Genomic DNA, 17,413 nt, shown 5'->3' with positions numbered 1-17,413 from the left:
TTTGTCTTTCATGAACTTGACATTTCTAAAGGATATGATGTCCCTTAATTTGGTGTTTTCTGCTCTATCCTCAGGATTAGCTTTAGGTTATTGACTTTTAGAAGAAATACCATGTAAGTGATATGTTCTTTTTAAGTGCATTCTATCAAGAGGCACATGATACCTGTTTGTCCCATTTATTGGTGATGTTAACTTTGATCACTTGGCTAGGGTTTTATCTGTTCTGTAAAGCTATTATTTTTCCCTTTATAATTAATAAGTTTCTTGTGAGAGGTTATTTTGAGGCTATATAAATATTTTGTTTCTCCATGAAACATTCACCTATTATTTTAACATCTGTTAGTATTTTTTATTTTCTGAAATTTTTTTTAATTTTTTTTTTTTTTTTTAATTTTTGAGAGAGAAAGAGAGAGAGAGAGAGAGACAGAGTACAAGCAGGGGAGGGGCAGAGAGAGAGGGAGATACAGAATCTGAAGCAGGCTCCAGGCTCCGAGCTGTCAGCACAAAGCCTGATGCAGAGCTTGAACTCACGGACTGCGAGATCATGACCTGAAGTCAGATGCTTAACCTACTGAGCCACCCAGGCATCCTGGTATTTCTTGTCTGAAACAAATTAAAAAAAATTTTTTTTATAATGTTTATTTATTTTTGGAGAGAGAGAGACAGAGTGTGAGTGGGGGAGGGGCAGAGAGAGACAGAATCTGAAGCAGGCCCCAGGCTCCGAGCTGTTAGCACAGAACCTGACTTGGGGGCTGGAACCCACGAACCATGATCATGACTTGAGCCACCCGGGTGCCCCTGTCTGAAACAATTTTTACTGTAATGGCTGTCAACTGGTGATTTCTAATTTTAATAATTTCTTCTACATTTTACTGGTTGTATTTTTTTATTATGAAGAGCTTTTCCCTCTTTCTTTATTTGTATCTACATGGACTCATGGATTCTTACTTTCTTCTGTGGGTTATAATCTGTGTCTGTCATTATTTTAATACCCACCACTGTTCCAGATTTGGCCAGTGGGAGCCTTTCAAACTGGTTCCTGTATCTTCTTCATTCTGTGAGCACTTTTTAAAAAATGATTTTACTTTTATTTTTTTTAATATCTTATTTTTAAGTAATCTCTATACCCCATGTGGGGCTCAAACTCAGAACCTTGATATCAAGAGTTGCATGCTCCCCCCGATTGAGCCAGCCAGGCAACCCCCTGCATTTTTATATATGCATTTTTATAATATCTTTTTTCCCCACTTGTCACCATACGTAGGGTCATACACTATGGTATGGACTGGGCAACTTTTTTTTTTTTTAATCCTTAGGGATAAATTTTTTTTTTTTTTTTTTAATGTTTAGTTTTGAGAGAGACAGAGTGTGAGTGGGGGAGGGACAAAGAAAGAGACACACAGAATCTGAAGCAGGCTCCAGGCTCTGAGCCATCAGCCCAGAGCCCAACGCGGGGCTCGAACTCACGGACCGAGAGATCGTGACCTGAGCTGAAGTCCGACGCTTAACCGACTGAGCCACCCAGGCGCCCCCAGAGGGTAGCTTTTGAATCCGGCTCCCTGGAGGATTTAATTTACATATTCTCTGCTTTTTGTCTCCTGGTAACTGCTCCCAATGTTGACAAAAAACTCTAGTTTCCCAGAGTGGATGATGTCACTTAGCTGGCTGGTGCCATCAGTGACATATGTTCCAAATAAAGTCCTATTGGGACCCAGGTTACACACCTGTGTGAGACGTGGGATCCATGCAGATTGTGGCCCAGTGGGCCCTTAGGGCAGCCAGCTGCTCTCCTGGTTCTTTTTTTTTTTTTTTAGTTTTTTTTTTTTTAACGTTTATTTATTTTTGAGACAGAGAGAGACACAGCATGAACGGGGGAGGGGCAGAGAGAGAGGGAAACACAGAATCGGAAGCAGGCTCCAGGCTCTGAGCCATCAGCCCAGAGCCCGACGCGGGGCTCGAACTCGTGGACCGCGAGATCGTGACCTGAGCCGAAGTCGGACGCTTAACCGACTGAGCCACCCACGCGCCCCTGCTCTCCTGGTTCTTGACCATGCTTCCAGCACCATGTTTCTTTGGTTACAGGAACACTGTTCTGGGGAGTAGTATAATACAGAAATATGAAAACATTGTGTTATTCTTTCTATTGTGAGGACAGTAATGGCTATTATACCTTATTAGCAAGCATGGAAAAGTAGAAAACAGTTCTTTTTACTTGAAGTCTCATAACCAAAAGGTTGCCATTACTTATAATATTGTACATAATATTTCTGTGCATAATGTTTTGATCGTATTTCTCTTGTGGGTTTTCTTTAGCATAGTCATACTGTGCATATTCTAATATTAAATTCTTTGAAAATGTAAAACATTTTGCTGGGTCTATCATTTTACTATTTATTTTGTGCTTTTATTAACATTAACACTTCAGTGTTTGATTAATAAAGGGCAGTTGGATGTTAAAATTTCTCAGGTTGTGCCACTGATACATGGCTTCCTGGTTGTGCCACTGATACATGGTACACACCACCGGTAACTTTGATTGTTTTAAACAGACAGCTATAAGGTCAGTGATAACCATGATGACAACTAATGTTCAAGTAACTTGCTGTAGTTAATAATGGGTTTTCAGGGAAACATGTAGGGGCCTTGTGAAATAAGTATTTTTCTTCCCATTTGGTGAGGAAATGGTCTTAAGAGAGGCCAGCTCTCTTGTTTAATGTTGTGATACACTAAGGTAAGTATCATAGGAGAAGTAAAGAATGGAACCTGTCCCCCATTTCAACATTTTAGAATAAAGAAGGCAGAACCACCTGTAATAGAGATAGAAAGGGATAGATACCACAAGATTTATTTTCCATAAAGTACTTATGGGAATTCAGAGAAAGCAGGATAAAATCTTTTCTGCTGAGAGGCCAAGGCAAAAGCTTTATGTAAGTAGGTGGCAATTGAAGGATGAGCAGGGCTTGATTTGCATGGGAGAGAGGTGTGCCAAACAGAGAACCATGTGACCTATCCTGGCTGAACTGGCAACTTTCATTGTGCATACAGAGGGCTTGTGTTTCCTGTTCTATGCAAAAACTAGGATATAGGGCACCTGGATCGTTCAGTCAGTTGAGCATCCGACTCCTGACTTTTGCTCAGGTCATGATCCTGGGGTAGTGAGATTGAGCCCCATGTTGGACTCCATTCTGAGCATGGAGCCTGAGTAAGATACTGTCTGTCTCTCCCTCTGCCCCTCACTTCCACTCATGCTTGCTTGCTCTCTCTCTCTCTCTCTCTCTCTTTAAAAAAAAAAAAAGACCTAAATGTATAGAATTACAGCATCAAGAGTTACAAAATTCTTGGATTTAAATAATCTGATGGAGTTTGTTCGGGATAAGTGTGTAACTTCCAACATGTAGTTTGACAAAACTATTTGAGGAAAATGGAAATGTACTTCAATTAGTGTTTTAAAAAGGCAGACAAAACAGGGATGCCTGATAGCTCAGTTGGTTAAGTGGCTGACTCTTCGTCTCGGCTCAGGTCATGATTTCATGGTTCGTGGGATTGAGCCCCATGTTGGGCTTTGTGCTGGCAGTGGAGCCTGGTTGGGATTCTCGCTCTCCCTCTCTCTCTCTGCTCCTTCCCCACTAGTGTACTCTTTCTCTCTCAAAATAAACTTAAAAAAAAAAAAAAAAGGCAGACAGCACATAGTTCAGGATTTTGGTGGACTAAGCTGGTACTTTCCAGCACCATGTAATGTGACTATTTACAAAAACAAAACCAAAAACCCTTTGTCTATGTTTGTAAAAGTAAGATGTTCTGAAAGGTGGGGGTAATAATCCTACTGAGTGGCCAGACTAGGAATCTTGTGGTTCATTTGGATTTGACATTTGTAGAAGGATGCAGAAAAATGGGAGTGCTTACAGAGTGATATGTCCTCAGCCAGAGCTTATGAGGGCTGTTTTCACTTTGGTTGGTAATTATAATTGCTGTCTCCAGCCTCATTCCATAAATGACATAAGCTTGTTTACCAAGATGTATTTAATATTTGAAATGAACTGCTTTGTGCCAAGCATATATATATATACATATACATATACATATATATGTGTATATGTATATATACATATATATATGTGTGTGTGTATATATATATATATATGTTACAGCCTTCTCTCATCTCTTTGAAATAGGTGGTATATATTCCCTTTCATAGATGAGAAACCAAATCCGAAATAGTTTGAAAAATATGTACAATTTATTTATACAGCTAATGAAAGAGCTGGAATTTAAAGTTGAGCTGATTCCATTATGCCATATTGCCGCTAGCATGAGTGTTCAGTGAGGCTGAGAATGGTGTGGACTTCTATCCTGCTTATGAGCAGGTTAATTCCTGAAAAGCTGTTCATAAGTCCCATTTGTTTATAAGTCTAAAATTATACTATATAATAGTAAGGACCAATATTTATTCAGCACTTAGTATATGCCAGACATTTTTCTAGGATCTTTGCATGTAATTCATTTAAGTCTCACAGCTCTGTGAAGGAGTTACCCTTAATCTCGCCACCCTGCACTAGAAGAAGCAGAGCCAGGAGGAGTAAGTAAAGGAGTCAGGATTTGAACCAGGCTGTCCAGCTGCAGAGCCCACACTTTTAGCCACTGTCCTGTCTTTTCCTTATGCAAATGTCCAGTGGTGTGTACACAAAGGTCCAGTGTGTTTGAATAGAGAGAATGGTAATTTTTCATGGAATTGGTTTGGAGTTCTCATTATTTTCAACCCTTAATATATTTTTTTAAACTCAAAGATGTTTGTATTTTGGCATTGTTCTTTTCCATTATAAGTCAACTTATCACAATAACCACAGCTTACAAACACAAGCCAAAGGATGCATGAGTTTACTATAGCTGAGCTTGACTGCTGTAGTTCTCAGGTGGCAGGTGGTGTTGATGCTCTCTGACGTTGGACCTTACCTTATTCATATGATGGTTAGTGGGGTTGTCTGCAGTGATTTTGGAGACCATCAAAATGGAAAAGGAATTATTAGGTTGAACCATATGAAATAGCCAATATTTAATTTTATTAATCTATAAAAATGGCAAATTCATATGGTTCAGCGTAATAGGCTCAAGAGGAGGAAATTCCAGAGAAACCACTTGTAATTTAAGAAATAATTTTAGGATGTATTGGAGGTTTGAGGTGGTTTTTGTTGTTTTTAGAATGAGTGTGTGTGACTGGTGGGAGGGGCAGAAGGAGAGGGAGAGAGAATCTTAGGCTCCTTGCTTAGTGTGGAGCCCAATGTGGGGCTCAATCTCACCACCCTGAGATCATGACCTGAGCTGAAATCAAGAGTCAGACGCTTAACCAACTGAGCTACTCAGGCGCCCCTGGAGGTTTGAGTTTTGAATTTCTCCACTGACATGCTTTTTCAGTACACCCATGTTTCTAAGTATGTATTCCATTTGGTTTCATGTTAGTTTTCTTCTCTTAACTGTATCTTATTGATTTGAACCTCTTTCTTTTATCTCTTGTCATAGATAGTGATTTTAAGGCATTCTGCTTTAGGATGTGTGTGTGTATGTGTATTTTTTTTTTAACTTGTTTAAAATGCCCATATAGTGGCATCCATCAGATCATCAAACGTACCAGTTTTGTAATCTTACCCTAGTGCTTATTTGGAAATGTTGACTTGATTTAGATTGAGTTTAAGAATTTTATTTCTTCTGATTGTGGAATGGTATTTGAAAATGTAATCCTAATATTTACCAAAGGTTCAGTATACTATCTGCTTCTAATGGAAATTGTATCATTGTATTTGGGAAATATTTGATTCACCCAAGAAAAGTCTTTTTAGGATATTCTTGGGTGACCTAATCAAGAGTGTAGGAAAATTTGAATTTAAGGGGATTACTCTCATTGGGGTGAAGGCATTATGAAAGGAGTCTTCAATAAACTGTTTCCAACACACATGAATTTCTTGTTACCGCTTTATTTTTTGTCATTGATACATGGCAAATTGTTGCCTTCTGTTTGTTTTTTGGGGCAGAGGACGCATTTCAAACTGTTTTTGCCTCTTTAAATTTGATCATGGAGTCCTCCTGAGTTCTCCTCATGCCTTTCAGCTCCACTCATTTGGTTATCTTTTTTTTTTTTCTTACTGAGTTCCTTTGTTCAAACAAAGTACATAGTAGCAAAATATCAAAAACTTTTGTAACAGTTACACTCTCTTTGTACAAAAATCATTGTGAGATCCCTTTGGTTTTATAAAAAGATCCCACCAGAATATTCCCTAGTTTTGTCCACACACACAAGTATTAGGATCTTAGTAAGTTTGAATCTGTTCTAAGTCAAGAGTATTAAGTACTGGTGGGTTGGGTTTCTGATTTTTTTTTTTAAGGATTTTTCCTGTTCTTTCCCTACAGTCTACAACCTTGAGAACTTGTGTGGCTGCCTAATAAGCAAACACTTTATCTTAGCCAAAAGGCGGAGAAGCGATCTAATAAGCAAACAAAAACATGTTGATCTTCTCATTCAGAAGATGAATCTTGGTTGAGTGTCTGTTATTTATCCTGAAGTTGTATCCTTTCTTTCCAAACAGTAATCTGGGGAGGTGATGGCTGCCTGATGTCTCTGTCTCCATATGCTTTCTGCTCTTTCACTTTTTGTTGCCGTGTGTAATGCATGTATTGTCATAAGTAGGATAAGCATGAGGAATCTTTGTTTTTGTTTCTGTTCTGTTTTTCAGTAACAAATACTTTTAAGAAAACAGATGATTTTGTGACATGTAAAGCCCCAGCTGTCGACCTAGATCACAAGTTCAGGTGCAAGGTTGTGGATTGTTTAAAATTTTTCCGCAAGGCCAAACTGTTGCACTATCACATGAAGTATTTCCACGGGATGGAGAAGTCACCAGAGCCAGATGAGAACCCAGGAAAGAGGCAGGTCCAAACGAGGGGCTCTTCAGCTTCAGACAAGGCCAGCCAGGAGAGCCTGACCAGGAAGCGGGTCTCTGCCAGTTCCCCAAGTAAGTATTTTGGTTCTATGTTGTATCTATATTATAGAGTACTCTCTGTTGCTCAGGTCACACTGCTTGCATTTCTGACACAGAAGAAGGTGTTAAGTTGGTTTGGTCCAATTGAATCTTAAAAGATGAAAACTGACAAGTGATCCTCAGGAATTACATCGAAGGGCTGTGACCCTCCTGGAGGAACGAGAACTACAGTAGTGGGGGCACCTGGAGGGCTCAGTCATCGAGCACCTGACTTGGACTCAGGTCATGATCTCACGGTTCGTGAGTTTGAGTCCCACATTGGGTGAGCTTGTGCCCCGCTTCAGGTGAGGCCCTCTTCTCTCTCTCTCTGCCCCTTGTGGGATTCTATCTCTCTCTCTCTCTCTCTCTCTCTCTCTCTCTCTCTCTCTCTGCCCCTTGCTCACTTGCACGTGCGTGCTCTCTCTTTCTCAAAACAAAACAAAAAAACCCCAAAACAAAAAAATTGTAATGGAGGTAGTAAGCATTACCACAAAGTCTCGTCTTCATGTCTTAGTACAAAGAACCTTTTCGGTGGCCTTTCCTTCCTTCCTGCCTTCCTCCCTTCTTCCCTTCCTTCCTTTCCTTCCTTCCACCTTCCTCCCTCCCTCCCTCCTTCCTTTCCCTCCCTCCTTTCCTTCCTTCCTTCCTTCTTCCCTTCCCTTCCCTTCCCTTCCCTTCCCTTCCCTTCCCTTCCCTTCCCTTCCCTTCCTTTCCTTCCTTTCTTTCCTTCCTCCTTCCTCCCTCCCTTCCTCCTCTCTTCCTGTCTCTCCTTTCCTTCCTTCCTTCCTTCCTTCCTTCCTTCCTTCCTTCCTTCCTTCCTTTCCCTCCTCCCTTCCTTCCTTCCTTCCTTCCTTCCTTCCTTCCTTCCCTTTCATCTAAGTAATCTCTAGCCAGTATGGGTTTCAAACTCACAACCCTGAGATTGACAGTTGCATGCTCCACCATATGCCAACCAGGTGCCCCTGGAGATTTTTTCTAAAACTTAAGAGATTGAAAAATTACAAATTTCTGGGGGAATTTCAGAAGACTTTTTAAAATTTTTAAATTTTGTTTAATGTTTATTTTTGAGAGACAGAGTGCGAGTGGGGGCGGGGGGGGGGCAGAGAGAGAGGGAGACACAGAATCCGAAGTAGGCTCCAGGCTCTGAGCTGTCAGCACAGCCCAATGTGGGGCTCGAACTCACTAACTGCGAGGTCATGACCTGAGCCGAAGTCGGACGGTTAACCAACCGAGCCAGCTAGCACCACCCCCTCACCTTTTATTTATTAAAAAAAATTTTTTTAATGTTTTTTATTTATTTTTGAGAGAGAGAGGAGGTGGGGAGGGGCAGAGAGAGAGGGAGACACAGAATCCAAAGCAGGCTCCAGGCTCTGAGCTGTCAGCACAGAGCCCGATGCGGGGCTCGAACTCACAAACTGCAAGATCATGACCTGAGCCGAAGTCAGGTGCTTAACCGACTGAGTCACCCAGGCGCCCCATTCTTTTTAAAGTAATCTCTATGCCCAACGTGGGGCTCAAACTCATGACCCCAAGATCAATAGTCACATGCTCTACTGACTGAGCCACATCCCCGCAGAAGCCTTTTTAATGAATTTCCAGTAAATTCTACAAGCCCTCCAGCTTCTTTTTACCTGAAATTGTAACATCATTATATATTGCTGGCTGATATAATACCTAGGTATTAAATGATATGTGGAACTCCTAGGACATGTGACAGTATTCCCAAGAAAGTATGAAATCAGGTTTCAGGACAATGGGGCAGGGCTGTGTCAACTAAGGTGATCTCTGACCCTGTGAGAGATCAGTCCTCAGCCATGTTTTGAAGATTTAGTGAGTGAAAGTCAAGGTAGAATCTTTTAGTCATATATGATGCATTATTTATTAAAAGTATAATGTGAACACATGTAACTTTTTCTAATAGCCACATTTTATTTTATTATTTAATTTTTATTTTTTTTTAATGTTTATTTTTGAGAGAGAGAGCATGGGGGAGGGGCAGAGAGACAGGGGGACAGAGGATCTGAAATGGGCTCCACACTGACAGCAACGAGCCCAATGTGGGGGTTGAACTCTCAGACTGCAAGATCAAATGCTCAACCGACTGAGCCACCCAGGCGCTCCTAATAGCCACATTTTAAAATGTCAAAGGAAACAGATGAAATCATTCTTAATGTATTTTATTAATTTACTGTATCCAAAATGCTATCATTTCAGCATTAAGTTGGTATAGAAATGTCTTTTTTTTTGAAGTTTTTTTTTTTTTTTTTTTTAATTTCTTTATTTGAGGTGGGGAGGGGCAGCGAGAGGAGAGAGAATCACAAGCAGGCTGTGCAGTCTCACCACAGAGTCTGCTGTGGGGATCGATCTCATGAACCATGAGATCATGACCTGAGCCCAAATCAAGAGTTAGAGGCTTAACTGACTGAGGCACCCCAGTATAAAAGTTTCTAGTGAGCTGTTTTATATTCTTTTTCTTATACTAAGCCTTTACAGTTTAGTGTGTATTTTATGTTTACTGAACATTTCACTTCAGACTAGCCACATTTCAGGTGCTCAGTAGCTGCATATGGCTAGTAGCCTCTGTATTGGGCTCTATTACCCTCTGTTGTAGGTAGTCTAGCTGTGCACTTGGCGAGCCTGAGCACTGAGCTAACAGGAGCTGCCTGAGGAAGGCCAGCTGGCCAGTAGTCACCCAGGAGGAGACTCCCCATGAGGGCCGCAGGGCATGGCAGCACTCACCACCTTAGTGACTTCACCAGAGTGTTGCTCGGGTACCCATCAGTGGTTAGATGTCTCTCAGAGCAGGCTCGTATGAACCAAATGGCAGTAGACTGATGCTCAAGGCCACGTGCCAGTTATTTATTTGAGACGAAGCCCACAGCTGTCAAAACTCCTTTCTTGTGTAGGAACAGTTTGCTTATTGAGCATTGGATCAGAGCACTGGAGTTAGAAGTGCTTCATACTAAAATAGATTGACTTGTCCATTCAGTACCTCTTTATTGAGTGCTTATTAAGTGCCAGGCTCTGTTCTGGGCATTTCAGAAGAGACCTGAGTCCTGTTTTGCTTGAGATCTTGGTTGTGAATATTCCTGGCACAAGGAAGAAAAGACTGGCTCAGTCCTCAGACCAGAGCATTCTCTTGCCTGGGCATTGCTTGTTTCATTTAGGGCCAAACATTGATTCCTTAGGGATGTTAATGTCTATTCCTGGCCAGTCCTATTGGCTTTGGTGGCCACTCTGTATCTTTCAGGTGAGTATATCTCTCTGTCATTGAATACATGGTTAATTATGGGGGCAAGCTTATTTCCTAGGACATAAGATACCTGTCACTGAGATCTTCTGCTTCCCCAAAATGCCACCTGGCCCACGTCTCACCTAGAGCAGTGGCTAACTAACCCAGCTGCCTGGGAGTCACACTTGGTGACTTGTTAAAATATGGATTTATTGGGCCCTGCTTTCCAGACACATTCCAATTCAGTGGTTCTAAGTTTAGAATCTGTAACATTTTTACAACCCATCCCCAAGTACAAAAGTGTCATATGATTGCTGTATAAATCAGTACAACAGAGTTAAGGGAAAAGGTATCCCTCCCCTTGGCATTCCCACCCTCTTTGCAAATGTAACTATTTTTATTTAACAAACTCTTTTCAGATATTTTCTGTGCATATCCAAACAAGTCTACATAGAAAATATCTTTTACACAGTATCACCTGCCACTTGTTTTTTTTTTTTCATTAAAGATATCTTGGGCATCATTTATATCAGTGTTGATATGTGGTTCTACCGATTTTGACAGTTGTCATTTTTCATTGTATGAGTGTACTGTACTGTAAACATTCTTCCTATAAAAAGTTTATATTTTGCCATTTTTTTTCACTCTATCAAGTGCTAAAATAAAGTAAACCTCCCAAAGATTAATTTACCCTTGTGTACAAATAAACCCATGGGATAAATTCCTGGAGGTGGTTGGCTTCAGCAAAGGGTATGTGCATATCTAAACTTCTGATAGATGATACCAAATCACCTTTTAAAAACTTTGTTTCAGTTTATAATCTCTCTCCAACTAGTCATGTGTGTCAGTTTTTTAATATTATCAATATTACCAAATTTTAAATTATTGTAAGTCTGATAGGTAAATATATTTCAGTGATTTTAGTATTTTATTTTTAAATTTCTGAAGTATTTTTGGGGCGCCTGGGTGGCTCAGTCGGTTAAACATCTGACTTTTGCTCAGGTCATGATATCACTGCTTGTGAGTTTGAGCCACAAGTTGGGCTCTATGCTAACAGCTCAGAGCCTGGATCCTGCTTTGCATTCTGTGTCTCCCTCTGTGCCCCTCCCCTGCTCACACTCTGTGTGTCTCTCTCTTAAAAATAAACAAACATTAAAAAAATTAAAATTCTGAAATATTTAAAATATACAGTTCATAACTTATGCCCATTTTTAAATTGGATTATTTGGGGTTTTTTTGAGTTTTGAGGTTTAGAAGTTCTTTACATATTTTGGATACTAACCCTTTATCGGATCCCTCCCTTGTCATTTGCATGTCATTTGCAAATACTTTCTCCCATTCAATAGGTTACTTTTTAGTTCTGTTGATTGTTTCCTTTGCTGCTCAGAAGCTTTTTATTTTGATCTAGTCTCAATAGTTTATTTTTCTTTTATTTGCCTTGCCTGAGGAGATATATGTAGAAAAATGTTGCTATGGCTGATGTCAGAGATACTACTTCCTGTTCTTTATTCTAGGATTTTTATGGTTTCAGGTCTCACATTTAGGCCTGTAATCCATTTTGAGTTTTTTTTGGGGGGGGGGGGTGTGAGGAGAGTGCATGCAAATGGGACAGGCATGGGGGAGAGTGAGAGAATCCCAAGCAGGCTCCATGCCCATCTTGTAGCATGATGTAGGGCTTGAATTCATGACCTGGGAGATCATGACCTTAGCTGAAATCAGCAGTCAGATCAGACTCTTAGCCAACTGAGCCACCCAGGCGCCCCTGAGTTTATTTTTGTGTATGGTGAAAGAAAGTGGTCCTTTTTCATTCTTTTACATGTTGCTGTCCAGTTTTCCCAGTACCATTTGTTGAAGAGCCTTTTTCCCATTGCATATTCTTGCCTCCTTTGTTGAAGATTAATTGACAATATAATTGTGGGTGTATTTCTGAGTTATCTGTTCTGTTCCATTGACCTATGTGTCTATTCAAACTTTTTTCAATATTATTGTATCTGTTATGGTGATCTGTGATCAGTGATTATGACTCACTGAAAACTCAGATGATGGTTAGCATTTTTTTACCAATAAAATATTAAAAAACTTTTTTTACAATATTCATTTATTTTTGAGAGAGCGCGAGTGTGGGAGGGGCACACAGAGAGGGGGGTACAGAGGCTCCAGTGTGGGCTCTGTGCTGACAGCAGAGAGTTCAGTGTGGGGCTCGAACTCACAAACCATGAGCTCATGACCTGAGCCTAATTTGGAGGCTCCAATAAAGTGTTTCTTGTTTGAATGTTTATTTATTTTCAGAGAGAGAGCAGAGGAGGGGCAGAGAGAGAGGAGGTAGAGAATCCCAAGCAGGCTCTGAGTGGCCAGCACAGAGCCTAATATGGGGCTTGAACTTACAAACTGTGACATCATGACCTGAACTGAAATTAAGAGTCCGACACTTAACAGACCAAGCCACCCAGGTGCCCCCAATTGAGTATTTTTTAATTTAGGTGTGTACTTTGTTTTTTTTCTTTTAAAGACATAATGCTATTGCATACTTAATAGACTATAGTATAGTGTAAACATAACTTTTATATGCGCTGGGAAACCAAAAAATACATTCAACTCACTTTATTGCGACCTTTGTTTTGTTGTGGTAATCTGGAACCACGCCTGCAGTATCTCTGAGGTATATCTGTAAATGTGTGAATAGAGTAAATAAATTGTGATATCTTGATCCAGTGGAATACTGCACAGCAGTGAGTGAGTGGACCACAGCCCTCCCACCAACTTTGGTACATGTCACAAATACAGTGTTGAGCTAGTGTAAACTCATAACCTATGTGCTACGGTTTTATATAAAGTTCAAAACCAGATAAAAATGAATCTGTGCTGTTTGAGGGTATGACAGTGGTTAGTTACCCTTGTGGGGTGGTAGGTAGATGAATGAATGGTGGGGGCAGGAGGGAGACTTTTGGCCTGCTTGTATCAATCATACATTTATTATGTGTGTAGTTTTCTCTATATGTTTTAGGCCTCAATAAAAGGCCTACATAAAACAGACACTTCGAAAATATTAAAATTGCTATAAGAATGTAAGAAAATAAAGTACAAGGAGATGCTGAGATAAAAGATCAGGCTTTTCACTTGAAATAATGGTAACTGAGGAGCTTTTAATTTTTTGTTTATTTACATCTGCTTTATCCCCAAATGGATCCCTTTTTTCTCTGTCCCCCAGCAGTAATCCAGGTTTTCCTGTCTTGCCTTGATTGTTGTAATAGTTTCTCAACCAGTTTTCTTCTCTCCGTCCTTTACCCACTATAGTTTATCTTTTATTTTGCTGTAAGGGAACTTGGAGAATACAAACCTGATCATATCACTCATCTGCTGAGAAATATTTAAGGATGGAATGATGGTTTTTGCAGAGCATAATGTTGGTGCTGGGCATGTGGGTTGGGAATCCTATCCCATTCTTATAACTGTTGTTGGACTTTTTGTAGGTTTCCCCACTTCTCTGTCTCTGTGTAAACTGGATGAGTTCTTGGGATGAGTCTGTGAGCTAATGTATTTAATGAGCCTGTTATATAGGGTCCCATATGTGGGAGGTGCATTTCCTTCTTCCCCTTGACTATGATTTTATTTGTCTCATCCAGCCATGTATGACTGAAGTTAGTGCATTGATACGAGCTTTTCAGCTGGACTGTAACTACTGTTGGAGAGGAATGAATGTTGTTGCTGCAGTATCCCGTGGGCTCTGCTCAGAGCTGTGAACACAGCCGGCGCTCAGGGATTGGTGATTGTGCATATTGATGTGTTGGGACCTAGTAGAAATGGATCCGGTGATGGAGTGACATCTGGGCAGGCAGAACTAGGGAGCAACTGGAGGTGGATTCAGCCTATCACAGTGACACAGAGTGTCTAGAGCGAAGTTATTCCAGAGGCTGAGTCTTGACAGACAGGAGGCCATAAGGGGACTGAGGAAAGATGTGTTTGCTTGGCTACCATGGTGTGTGCCCTCTGAGCTAGGGCATAGTTCTCCTTGTCCCTGGTCATGGTAATTGTCTGAGGAGGGACCTTGCCCAGTATAACACACCTGAGTTCAGGATGGGCATTCCTGGCCATGTGTAGATTGCTTGTCTGGTTTGGCGATTCCTGATTAACTATACTTGAGGTTCGTGATTTGTGTTGAGTAATATGTGCAGGCTCAGAGTCAGCCCATCTGAATTTGAACCCCCCCCCCCCCCCAGCCTTCCCTACTTGCTTTGCTATGTGACTTTGGGCAAAGAACTTGCTGAACTTCAGTTTTCCCATCTGTGAAATGTAAATAATACTACTACTTACCTTGGAGCTTTGTTACATTAAATATAATGTAATGTAGAATGCTTAACACAATATCTGGCCTACAGCAAACTCTTAATAAGCAGTAGCTCTTTGTTTCAGTGAAAACATCCCAGGTAGTCAGAGATCTAGTTCTAAATTCAGCTGACCACTAATGAGCTGCAAAATCAATAGACAGGTTGTTGCCATTTTGGTATAAGAAACCTCAGTGATTGATTTTCTACTTTTGTGTACTGCTTTTGGATCGCATACCAATATAGCCACCTGGGATTTGATTCTCTCTCTTAACTAAAAGATCCCTTTCATTGTGATTTGGAAATTTGATCAACTTGGAAATTTTTGCCTGCCAGTTTTCTTTTTAATAACATGATCTGCTGAGGTGCCTGGGTGGCTCAGTCTGTTAAACCGTCTGATTCTTGATCTCAGGTCAGGTCTTGATCTCAGGGTCATGAGTTCAAGCCTTGCATTGGGCTCTGCGCTGGGCATGAATACTACTTAAACAAACGGGTGCCTGGGTGGCTCAGTCAGTTAAGGGTCCAACTTGATTTCGTGGGATTGAGCTCTGTATCAGGCTCTGCACTGAGAGTGCAGAGCCTGCTTGGGATTCTCTCTCTCCCTCTCTCTTTACCCCTTTCCCACTTGTGCATGTGTACTCTCTCTCTCACAAAATAAATAATTAAACATTTAGAAAACAAAAAACAAAAAAACACAAGACTGACAGGGGTGGACGATATAAAATGCTTTAGGGGGTGCCTGGCTGGCACCATCGGGAGAGTGTGCAACTCTTGGTCTTAGGGTCATGAGTCTGAGCCCTATGTTGGGTGTAGAGGTTACTAAAAATAAAATAAATAAGATAATAAAAAATAAAAATAAAATAAAAGCTTTAGGGTGAACAGATGGGTGTTTTAAATCACTGTGTTTTATCTTGTTACTCCCTGCTGGTCCTTTGTAAAACTGGTCAGTTTGGTGGCAGAATGGGCCACATAGGCCACTCACCCACTGTCTGGGGTATAGCCTGGTCATTCCCGTACCCTCTTAGATGGTAGAGCGGTTTTGCGCAGCCAGGAAGGAACACACAACTCTGTCCTCCTGTCAAGTGGACACAGACCTTATGGATGATTTCACAATTCTCATGTGCGTGGTTGCTGAGATGGCCAGCAGTTATCAGGCTGAAAGAAACCAGCTGGTTTACCTTGCTATATTCTAGGTGGGTAATGAAAACCCTGGCCCCTAGTCCTGCCTGTGCCAGTAACCGGAAGGACCCTAAGTTATCATCCTCAGTGAACTGGGGTCAGGAGACATGTTCATCCTTCACCATGACGCTGGCTGTCAATGAGAGCAAACATAGGAAGGTATTTAGAAGATTCCATAGACCCCAGGTCTCCAGAAGGCACCCCCTGTTCCAGGCATCTCCCCTCACTGTCTCCCATCAAAGTCTCCTTCTGTTTCCTCATGGTTTTGCTGGTTACTTGACTAATCCAGTAACTAAATTTCTCAAGATTTGAAAGATTAAAACCAGCATAATAGGTCACCTATTCTCAACATACCTAGGTTTCACTCAGACTTCTAAGAAATTCTGGTATTCAGGGGTGGCATTTCAGACGGGGTGGGTTCAGGTGGAGAGATGTTTCAAGGTGAGACTCTGACACCAGGCAACCTGTGTTCTAGTTCATAGGCATTGTGAACTTGACATTATGCATAAGTGAAAAACACATAGAATATTACAGAAATTATGCTGTTTGGTGAAAATTATTGTAAAGAAGTACTCTCTTTATGCTGAGTGCTCTGGTTGTGGCAAATGGGACCTTGAGATCTAATGGAGTTCTCACGTGGAGATTCCTGGTGCTTCTGTTCCATGAGAACCAGAAAATGCTCTGCAGAGATTATTTTTCAATCCTCTGAATTTCCCTGCTGGGTTGGTTGACCAGAAGAAACAGTTCTGGTCTGAGAGTCCATAGACTGAATCTTAGTAGCAGTCCTGCTAATGTTCACTTGTGATCTGAGCTCTTTACAGATGTGATTTCCTCATTTTTAAAGTGATGATGTACGATCAGGTATGAATGAGACAAGACCCTTTCACGTGAGGAGAAAAGCCCATAATCAGATGCAGGGAAAAGAGCTAAGTTTTATATTAGGAACATATAAAGTGCTGTGGAAACAAAGATTCAGATTTTGTTTGTAGAGCAGGAGCTGGGACGTTAAGAGGACAAGGTGACATTTGAGTTAAACCTTAAAGTGTGAGGGTAGAGGGTTTGGACCAAGGCCAGGGAATAGGAAAGTTATTCCCATGCTGGGACCAAGCAGGGTAGAGGTTCAAAGGCATCGAGGAGAATAAATGGGTATGATCGTCTCTCCCTGAGATGCCTCTTCTGACTCTGGTCTCCAGATGTTTCCCTTTCCCTCGGCCAGGCCTCTCATCACATAAGTGAATTTGGGAGGTCAGTTTAGGTTTGCATTTCCAAATTAGGTTTCTCAGAATACCAGAATCCATTTAATGAATTCTCTTCCAGTGGCAAGTTCAGGCTTCTTTGGTATCTGGATTTGTTTCTACATAAATGAGTTCAGTTGTGAGTAGCGGTTCGTACCAGAAAGAATACTCTAGAATCAAAGGGGACCTCACTTGTGCTTACTACCTGTTGTTACATCCATTTGGTTCTCACTCTGGGTAACCCTTGTCTGTAGGCCGAAATGAGTCTTGGGGCACTGGAGTGGGCCCTTCTTTGTTGCCATCTATACCTTGTGGCTTTAGACTGGCCTTCTTACAAGGGCATGCTCTCTCTCTCCTTAAAGGGAAGAGAGCCCTCTGAGCTTAATTAGATTATGGTGTCTGAAAGAGAGAACCAAGGTGGCCTGCTTCAACAAGACA

The 17,413-nt window shown here is 41.1% G+C and overlaps 1 protein-coding gene across 6 annotated transcripts in view; it reads left to right on the top strand.

The window, feature by feature from the left end:
• The window catches only part of PHF20 (PHD finger protein 20), a 171,535-nt gene that overhangs the window by 117,009 nt on the left and 37,113 nt on the right, over nucleotides 1-17,413 (top strand). For all 6 annotated transcript variants that reach the window (XM_043602499.1, XM_043602500.1, XM_043602498.1 and 3 more), the window contains one exon: nucleotides 6,723-7,001. In XM_043602499.1, the coding sequence (XP_043458434.1) occupies nucleotides 6,723-7,001 (279 nt within the window). The remainder of the gene's footprint in view (nucleotides 1-6,722; nucleotides 7,002-17,413) is intronic.

The sequence above is a fragment of the Prionailurus bengalensis genome, chromosome A3, assembly GCF_016509475.1.
Source record: "Prionailurus bengalensis isolate Pbe53 chromosome A3, Fcat_Pben_1.1_paternal_pri, whole genome shotgun sequence".
NCBI classification, from domain to species: domain Eukaryota; kingdom Metazoa; phylum Chordata; class Mammalia; order Carnivora; family Felidae; genus Prionailurus; species Prionailurus bengalensis.
Note: the sequence above shows the minus strand (reverse complement) of the source record. Positions and strands in the feature narration are given on the sequence as shown.